Genomic DNA, 10,560 nt, shown 5'->3' with positions numbered 1-10,560 from the left:
CATTGTATCTAAGTCACATACCTATTGTTTGAGTTTTCTGATATCACCTTATTCCTTTTCCATAATCTACACATGCCATGCTCTAATGACTTCGTTTAATTTTCTCAGTGTGGTTGCCATAGATTTATCCGGAGCCCATTAAAGTGAAGGATGATACGGTACCCAAGATCAGCTTAGAAAAACCGGGGTATGATAACTAGCTACTGAAGAAAAGAAAAGGAGAAGAGCCAAAGTCTATCAAGGTCATGTGTGGAACCAGAGGGTAGTGATCAGAGTATTCATGAGGTAACGTCGTGAGTGTTGTATTCGGCCATCTATGCATAAAGCTTGCTTTTACAAGGATACGATCAATTTTACTCAGCTTTTCTCCACCATTAGTCATATAGGTGTATTCTTCATTAACAGAGATTTCACGTGACCTTCAAAGCCTTTAAGATTAAAGCCCAAACAATTACCAATAACCAAAGTTCCGTTTACCTCGACATCATATAGGTTTATGATGGGGGAAAATGAATATGGGATTATGAGGCGATTGTGGACGTCTGAAGGAAGTTGATTGAGATACACGCGACATCTGGATAGTGTCTTTCATCCTAAAATGTTGTGGGCGCTTGAGAGGGGCTTTAAGAAAGGATTTTTTGGAGGTCTTTTATTAACATTAGCATAATTACTGATTAGTGATTCCGAGGCTGATGCGGATGTATTTAATTCATGAATAAGAGGAAGATCTGGGATAATGGCCCCATTTTCTAGGTCGGGTGGAGCTGACACCGCGATATACTGTATGATATGTGACCTGATCTAGCAAGTGTGTATCCAATAGAATATTACCTTCCATACTTCCTAACCCCTTGATTGGGAGGAACTTATGCATTTAAGGTGTCATTATTGTTGTCATCAATGTCAAAACGAGATTATAGGACCGCAGACTCCTCGTCTTCCCCAACATGATCCCGAGGGTTCACCACCGGCGGAGGTGGTGGCGAGTCAATAAAGTTATGACCGATATCATTTTGATCGGGGACTCATCCATGCAAGCCATATCTGTGCCTTCGTCTTCTTCGACATCTTCATCAGGAAGCCCATTATCTGCCTGGAATTCCCCATCCTCAAGCACTCCATCATCTGCAGGATCATTAACATCATCTGCAATATTGCCAAAAAAACTTCCTTTCATCGTCATCTGGGAGTTTCAGGTTCTGCATCAACAAAATTCAGCACCCCTGGCCATGTATATTCACATACAAATATCCTGCAACGGTTTTCTCACCACTGAACCTCTGTAAGACCAAAGGTAATCAAACAACGGAAGTTACTTGCTGTCAAAGCTTTATTAATAAGCTAAACTAATTTCTGAATACAATTAAGAAAAAGACACGTCCTATATTTATACTAAAACACAAGGTGTTTGACTCAAACACAAAAACTAGGAATAAACTCAATAAAATGAAACTTTCCAATTTTACCCTTGAAAAAAGAAAACTGTTTTTGAACTCCCTAAACCGATTAACCCAACAATCACCCCCTTAATCGGTTAAGCCACTCGTTCAAAACACTGTCGATTCCTCTTCGATTAGGTCCGCCTCTTCTTTTTCCCATTTATGACACTCGTTGTTATAGTGACCAAGCTCACCACATTTGTAACATCTAACGTGACTTTTATCCCGGACACGTTCATTACCATCTCGATTTTTCCCGGACCCCCGACCTCTTCCCCGACCACGTCCAAAGTCATCCCGATTTGAACATCCATTGCCACAATGCTTACAAACATGTGATTTTTCCTCACTAGCCAACAACAACCCACCTTAAGTGCCCTCCACTTTCTCGGTTCCTCTTATACGCTCCTCGTATGCCTTCAATCTACCAACCGCTTCATCAAATAACATTGAATCCAACTCGAAACATTTCTCTATTGAAGCCACGATTTGAAGAAACGACTTAGGCATCGAATCTAGTAACCTTTTTACCAAATCACCTTCTTCAAGCTCATATCCAAGACTCGTTGCTTTTGAAGATAAACCGGATAATTTTGTCACAAAATCATCAACCGTTTCACCCTCCTTCATGTGCAAACTTTCAAGCTCTCTCTTTAACGTTGCAAGCCGAGCCGTTCTCACCCGATCCACTCCCAAATACTCTGTTTTCAGCCCATCCCATACTTTCTTTGGGTCGGTGTAACTCGTCATTTGCAACACCATGTCTTCGGGTATCGCTTGAAACAAAAAGGCAAGAGCTTGTTTTGACTTCTTTTGATCCGATGCTTCACCTAACGCATTTGGTTCGATCGTCTCCCATATGACGTGTGCATCCATAATCGACTTGACTTTGACCGCCCACACTGGATAATTCGTTGGAGTCAAAACCGGAACTTGATATGTCATCGAACCTTCTTTCATCATCATTCTTCCTTTTTATAGCTTCAACCCTATTCCGATCAAACTTGTTCAAAGAGATCTATTCTACCGACCAAGAAAACAAGCAACCCGCTCTACCGTCTTCTTGCACCTGCAAAACGAACCAAATCCAAAGCCACCTGCTTTGACAGATCTCTTCCGTTCGTTTATTCTGCACCTCCCCGGTTAGTCTCTTTCAGCCGAACAAGCCTCCGATCAAAGGATAATGAAGCCTACACCCCCTTTACTCGAACCAACCCTCTTCAACCTCCGATACCAAGTGTAAGACCAAAGGTAATCAAACAACGGAAGTTACTTGCTGTCAAAGCTTTATTAATAAGCTAAACTAATTTCTGAATACAATTAAGAAAAAGACACGTCCTATATTTATACTAAAACACAAGGTGTTTGACTCAAACACAAACTAGGAATAAACTCAATAAAAGGAAACTTTCCAATTTTACCCTCGAAACAAGAAAACTATTTTTGAACTCCCTAAACCGATTAACCCAACAACCTCCACCATTTCTTCGATCCTCTCAATCAATTTGACGAAAACACACATGCATCCCACTGACACATCCATAGTTTTTAGTGGAGAAGCCGCTGGAGATACAACCCTACCAAAAAGTCCTCCAATCGATTCAAAGCATTGGCTATCCCAATCAGTAAAGGGAAGTCCATCAATTTTTAACCAAACAACACGTTGATACTCAATATCTTGCCCATTCCAGATTTCGAGAGAGGAGAACCGGTTAGACCACATAGGTTTACCGTTAGCCAAGAAATTATTAGCATCCATCTCGTTCTTGAAAATAACCGGTACTCGTAGGCCACCCAAGAATTTAACAGAGATGTTAGTGACACCATCCGCTTTTAAGCCCACCACCAAGTTGGCCATTTTTTTCATATTGCAGACCTCACCAATTAAAGACCGGACTTTCCATAATCCGTACTGTACACCATATTCAGGAGGAATGGCCACCGATTTCAAAGGTTTTGAGCAGTTCGATGGTTGTAGTAGGGTAGAGGTTCCATGAAGGGCATCCAGCTTCTACCGCTAGTTATATTGGAAGTGGGATTATGAGTGGGATTGTGAACCTTATGATTGGTTCTAGGATCAGTCTTAGAGAAGACAGCACCAATGTTTCTTTCATGTGGATTCCAGATTCGTTTCTTGTTTTGTCGTATTTTGCAACATTAGCCGCAAATTTTGCACCATCATAAAAACCTTATTTAGGTAAATCAACTCCCCTTGTTCAAATGAAGTTTCGTATGATCTTAAGGACATATGTGGTGTTGTAAAAGATGATAATAATTGATGGCCTGAGAGTGTCGGTGGCACATGAAGTATTGTAATTTTAAATTACCAAATATTATCTAATTAAATAACCTATAGATATGGTGAACTTGGTTAGTTCACATGGTTGAGTTTTTTAGTTTACTCTTTCCTTTTTCCTAGTGATGCGTAGCAGATGCCTGCCTGCAGATTTGATAAATTCATGGATGAGCGTATGAAAAAGTTGGTATAACTTTAAATGAGTTGACTCTTTTGGGTGTTAGGAATACTTATTACTGGAGTAAATCAAAACATATTACATCAAAGAATATGTTGAAATCAAAAGATGATATTAAAAATAAAAAAAAATTAGTAATTATACATGTCAATGTTTTTTTATAAATAAAATAAATAAATAAAAACGAAAAGTAAAAATATATTTTTTTTTAAATATGTTTCGTAAACTTAAAAGTATTTAAAAACAACTTTCAATGGTTTTAAATAGAGTCTTTAAAAAATAGTTTAATTTGATTTTTTTTTGACAAGTTCATTACATTTTGAGATACCTTATCTATATTATTCTTAGAGGGAGTTTGTTTTTTCTATCTGTCTGCGCGGCGCAGACCACGCGCAAGCATAAAGGTTTGCAGTGCGTTTGTTTTTCTGAAGTGCGCAGTCATAAAAAGGTCTGTGCGAGGTCTTCACCATACAGACCTGGCCCAACCTCTTCTAAAGTCTGCGAAATGTTTTAACCTTAAAAAAAACGTGTTTCTTTTCTTTTCCGCCTCCATCGTCCAAACTTCCCACCATCGAAACAGAACCCTCACTCCATCTTCGATCTGGCACTGCTCATCGACCATCACCTCCGATCAGCACCGACCATCGCCGCCCTCCTCTCCGATCGCAGGCGTCCAGACGACCACCAGACGAACATGTTTTTACCTTTTGTAATTGGTATTGTTTTTTTTTCACTTCCAACATGAAATTGAGGATTAATCTTGCTGGAAAACTCTCTAACGCACTGAAAATCTTGTTTTTTGATATTGGAAATCCGAAAATATTGAAGAAAATAGATTTTCTTGCTTCATATTCTTGTTAAATGTTGTTGAAAATCGTTATTTGCTGAAATTGTTGTTTGATTGTTTTTTTTTGTTGAAATTGTTATGATTCTTGTTGAAAATAATGTTTTTTTTTGCTGAAATTGTTGTTAGAATGTGCTGAAATCAAGTTTTTTTCTTGATTAAAATATGAAAATTTGTGCTGAAAATATGAAATAATGTTGTGAATGTTGTGATTATTGCTGAAAATACTTTTTATTGTTTCAAATTGTTGTTGAATATGCTGAAATTGTTGTTGAATGTGCTAAAAATCGTTATTTTGTTTTAGAATTATGATTATAATGATGTGAACGTTGTGATTTTGCTGAAAATACTCTTTATTGTCTCAAATTGTTGTTGAATGTGCTTAAAATTGTTTGTTGAATGTGCTTAAAATCATTATTTGGTTTTATAATTTTGAGATAATAATGTGAATATTGTGATTTTTGTTGAAAATACCTTATGAAATCATATTTGTGAATTTGTGAATGCTACAATACCTTATAAAATCTTATTTGTCTATGATATATTGGTTATTAGAAATGGGAGATAAACATCAATGGACCAATGATCAATTAAAATGCTTATTGGATACTTGTATTGAAGAAGTAGAGAGTGTTGGTAGAAAAGGATTGAGTTTGCAGAAAGAATCATGGATAAGGTTTGGAAGAGTTCTTAAGGAAAAATTTGGCGTTGACTTGAGTAAAAAACAAATGAAAAACGCATATGACAATCTGAAAGCCAAATATACAGGATTAGTATATTTAAGAACACAAAACTTATAATATATACAATTCTCAAACAAACACTTTTAACTTAACAGCCGAGGAGTGGGATGATTTTAAAAAGGTACATATATATATATATATATATATATATATATATATATATATATATATATATATATATATATATAAAACATTTACGTTTGAAGTTGCCAAATATTCTTATACTATTTTTTGTTACATTTGGGTTTAGGGGCATCCGAAGGCTGCTTCATTGAGAACAATGTCACTGCCTTTTCCAGATCTTTATGCACGTCTTTTTGATGGAAATAGTGCCACTGGTAATTTTAGGAGTTACTCAACTGTCACACCCCCAAACCGGAACGGCGGAAACGTTCGGGGGCGGAGGACGTCATATGTAGTATCACAACACATGCATCATAGTAATCAAAGTAACAAACAACCATTGCATTAATATGAAAGTGTTTACAAAGTATGTGATTCACAAAAGATTGACTCCAAAAGTAAATAACAAAACAAGACATGAAGCTACTATACTTCATCTTCGGAATCCCAGTGCGCGTACCTGTCTATTAGTTTCCTGAGAATACAAGTTATTTTGAAAGAGTAGATCAACATTTAAGCTGGTGAGTTCATAAGTATTTAAGTGATGAAAGTAAGTTGTAAGTTCTTTTAGAAAAGTTCACCTGTTCAGAAAATCCTATATTTTCTGATGTGTTGAATGAAAGTAAAAATGACTCTACAATTCCTTCTATGAGTACTAAATGGATACAAGTTATATACAATTTAGAGTAAACAGCCAATCGATTGTGTGAATCTGCCCTAAGTCCACAACCAAACAAGGCATGGGGAATGAGGCGGAAGTCACACATCCCATTGTTTGTTAGATCTTCACTATATATAACCCTGGCGTATTCATTTGGTACTTACGGAGTTAACTGTAATAGTTATTTATATTTGATGAAAACATTCTTTAAGAAAATCATATATTTCCTTTAGTAAAAATGGTAACCACAATAGTTCCTTCTATAATCACTTAGTTTATACTAGCTATGTATAATCTAATATCGAACGGGCAGTTAAATGGGTGAATCTTCCCTAAGCCCACAACCAAACAAGGAACAGGAAGTAAGGCGAAAAGCACACATCCAACTGTCTATCGGATATTAATTATATATAACCCTGATGTATAAACTAAGGTATTATAGAATTAACCACTAAAGGTCCTTTAAGTTATACTTATTTAATAAAATGAATTAAACCCTTTTACTGATAAGTTTCTAGTTTAGCCTACTAAATGTTCTAACTGAAAAGTATGTTTTTGTACTAGAAAACGGTATACTGAATTTGTATGCTATGACCTGACCCATACCTTGTACTCCTTATGATTACTTGGTGTATACAGAATATATATATATATATATATATATATATATATATATATATATATATATATATATATATATATAGCTAAGATCGAATAGATAGTAGACTGGGTGAATCTGCTCTAAGCCCACAACCAAACAAGGAACAGGAAATGAAGCGGAAAGCACACATTCTACTGTCTACCGGACCCGATTAATATATATCCGTGATGTATCTACCGAGGAATCATAAACTTAGCATTATAGGACCCCTTCTAACTGATTGTACTAAGACTCGATTGTTCTGTGTCTTTTGTAATGATGTAAGTTTTTCCAAGTTTAAGACTATCTTTACTAGAAAATAGTTTTCATTACCTTTTATGTGAGAAGATCATTATATGAATGTAATGGGAAAATGAAAGTGTATAGTAATGTTGTATAAAGTAACTACTGAAGACTAACTACCTTAAAACCAGTTTGTTAATTGAGGTTAAAATGTGAGGTGATTATAACCATACTGATTGACGAGTGTTTAACACGATGACCTACTGGCGCTGAAACTAATGTGACATTTGTCACCCCTTGGCCTGCCGGCCAGACTGTAGCGAACAGTCAGTATGCGGGATTGTCAGTCCTGTATAGATCTATACACATAATGTCCGCTCTCCCTCCAGGAGACTATGGTTACAAAACGCGACATAACAAGTATATTGCTATGTCGTGAAGTAGTGGTTTCACATTATTGTTATCTTGTTCTTGTTATCGTATGTTCCTTCTTGTTCTTGTTTTAGTATGTTCCTCCCTGTTCTAGTTATAGTATGTTCTGAACCTCTAAACTATACCTATTATAATTTACTAGTATGTTTGTTTTGTACTATCCCTGATTAGTAGAAAAGACGCGATTATCAACTGAGTTATGATTGTACTTTAAAAACAGAGTTTTATAAACAACAAACTAACATAACTTAAAAGAGTTTTTGAATTGATTTGATCACTTATAAAAGTATAAGAAATCCTTTAATGTGATGGTTATCACAGATAAACATTTACACAATATCATTATGTTCAACTTGTATTCCCACCCCCCCCCCCCTTAAAAGCATTTAAAACATTTAAAAGATTGATTATAGGGGTATGAAGTCACCTTATGTGGGCGATTCAATTGAAGATTTGTGTAAGGATGAGAAGTTCCACGAATGAAGTCCCGAGGCACAAACGAGTTCTAAATGACATATATTGATACATATATGTATATAATTAGTGCTTAAAACAACTAACCATGAAGGGAAACAACCTTAGGAACTAGGAAACACTCTCAATGGAGTGTTAGAATCACATGTGATTGATCACAAGGAGTTCACGGCCAAACTCCATGAGTTTACGGCCTTGGGAGGAGGGTTCACCGTCTTACAATGGTTCATGGCCCAAGATCTTTTGAAGGGTTTACGGCCCTCATGAAGGGTTTACGGCCGTAAACCCTTCAAGATCTTGAACATCTTGAAGATGGTGATGAAAGGTGATGAATCAAGGCTAGAACAAAGGGGTTGTCAAGCATGAACAAGTAAAGGATGAGATGCTTACGTTTTGGGAGTGAAATGAGAGCTTTCACTTGATGATACTTGAGAGAGAAAGAGTAGTTCACGGCCAAGAGGAGAAGAAGTGAAGGAAAAATGGCAAAAACTCCTATATACGCTAAGGGTTCACGGCTAGAAGAGTGTTCACGGCCGTGAACCTCAAGTGTTGGTTTTTCTGGTTCGGGTGCAGCCTTCTGATCTCGAGATAATACTTCAAAACACTCAATCCATAAGTGTACTAGGCTTAGAACTCATTAGAATGACCCTTAACAAGGCTAAAAGGCAATAAAATTTAGTCTGACTTTTGGTTGGTTGGATTGACTTTACAAGATAGAATTTACGGGTTGTCACATCATCCCCCCATTAGATGGAATTTGGTCCCGAAATTAGCTTTCCTAGCAGTACTCCTGGGGTTGTGCTCCTCTGATTGGCAGAATACCCACTCGTAGACCTGGGCAACTTTGCCCTGACGCTCATGATAAGATTCTTACTTGGTCCATCTATCATCACCTTGTGTATACCAGTTGTATATAACTAAGATTAGTAAGACGGTCGGATGTGCGACTCTGCCCCAGGTCCACAACCAAACAAGGAACAGGAGATAGGGCGGAAACACACATACTAAATCTGCATAATCATAATTATATACCACCCTCGCGTATACACTTAATAGTGATAGGTGGGCTGTATTCGTCTTTAGCCTCTATGCTTGAACTTGATCTGTTGGATGTGCGGTAGTTCGAGAAGGTCTGTTGAGTAAAAAGGTGGCAAGGTTTCGGAGGGCAAGGTACTCCTCGCATAAGCACTTCGGGGTGTAGAAGACAAGAGACAACACTGAGGTCTAGGTCGGGTTGTCGTTACGAATGACGAGGGTTTTGTGAATTTGACAGTTAAGGCGATGGAATTTCGAAACATATGAACTTAGTATGGTGAGGACCACGCCAATCCATGACGAATGATGACAACGGACTCTTTACAGAAACAAAAGTTAGGCGGATTTTGAAAGAAGTGTTTGTTATACGATGGTGTATTCTGAGTGTGCTCGACTGTAACATCCCAAGTTTGGAAGCAAGAATTTGGAGGGTGCTAAGTGTAAATAAAGGAAGCTACTCGACGAGTAGGTATGCTACTCGTCGAGTCGGAGCGGGATTGATCGCGGGTTAAGTGGCCAACTCGCCGAGTCGGCGGCTTGGACTCGACGAGTTGGTGCTGGAATGAGAAAACCCTAATCCCGAGGGTTGCACCCTATTTAAAGGACTTTATGTCCTTCTCCCAGCCTCCTAATCCCCCAGAGAGTTCCAGAAAACCCTAATTTCGTGTGAGACTTCATTGTTGAGGAGATTGGAGCTTGGAAGAGGAATTTGGTGGAAGGAGCTTGAGAAATTAGAGGCTAGCATCAAGGGGCTTGTGTAGATCTGGGATCTACATCAGTTTGGGCACATCTCAGAGGTAAGGAGCCATTATCTTAAGCTATTTCGTTTTTGGGTTCATCTTTGGTGGTTGATTTGGAGTTCCTTAGCTTGTTTGAGACCTATTTCGGGTTTGGAGTTTAGATCTGAGGTTGCTACTCCAGATCTAAGCTTGTGATGGTCCTTAATGCCATAAAGCTCCTGTCTAAGAGTTATTGGTGAAGCCCCTTTGTCATAAACCCTAGCCCTAGAGTGTTTTGGGCTTATACCTCCTTGGTTTCATGTAAAGTTTGCAACTTTATGTGAGGGTTAGGCTGTAGAAGAGTGGATCTATGGATTGGAGCCCCTGCATGGCTCGAAAAGCCTCTGTATGGATTGAGAACTGAAGAGACTCGGCGAGTCACATGGGTGTACTCGACGAGTTGTATGAACATGTGCATGGACTCGGCGAGTTGGAAGAACAACTCGGCGAGTCTGTCGAAGATTGCCTTGGACTCGACGAGTCTGTTCTTGGACTCGGCGAGTCAGGTCGCAGAACCCTAACCTCTTCTGGTTAAGACGCAGGTCAGTGAGTCGAGGGGTGACTCAGTGAGTTGGACAGGATGGGACTCGGAGATCGTTGGACTCGACGAGTCTTGGGGTGACTCGGCGAGTTGAGTCGTGTTCTAAGAGTTTTCTGAGTATGAGGACTCGAC

General features: G+C 38.2%; 1 protein-coding gene across 1 annotated transcript; it reads right to left on the bottom strand.

Moving 5' to 3' along the window:
• Positions 1-1,808: 1,808 nt before the first annotated feature.
• On the bottom strand, positions 1,809-2,405 carry LOC145127447 (uncharacterized). The gene has a single exon (XM_079062643.1). It carries the CDS (start codon positions 2,403-2,405, stop codon positions 1,809-1,811), a length of 597 nt encoding a protein of 198 aa, XP_078918769.1.
• Between the last annotated feature and the right edge of the window lie 8,155 nt (positions 2,406-10,560).

This window comes from Lactuca virosa, chromosome 7 (assembly GCF_052849685.1).
Source record: "Lactuca virosa cultivar CGN04683 chromosome 7, Lactuca_virosa_CGN04683_v6, whole genome shotgun sequence".
Taxonomy (NCBI): domain Eukaryota; kingdom Viridiplantae; phylum Streptophyta; class Magnoliopsida; order Asterales; family Asteraceae; genus Lactuca; species Lactuca virosa.
The sequence above is the reverse complement of the archived record's forward strand: the minus strand, read 5'-3'. Positions and strand labels throughout refer to the sequence as shown.

Bases quoted from the DNA above. Each gene is read 5' to 3' on its own strand.
- LOC145127447 (XM_079062643.1), bottom strand. From the start codon at position 2,405: ATGATGATGAAAGAAGGTTCGATGACATATCAAGTTCCGGTTTTGACT.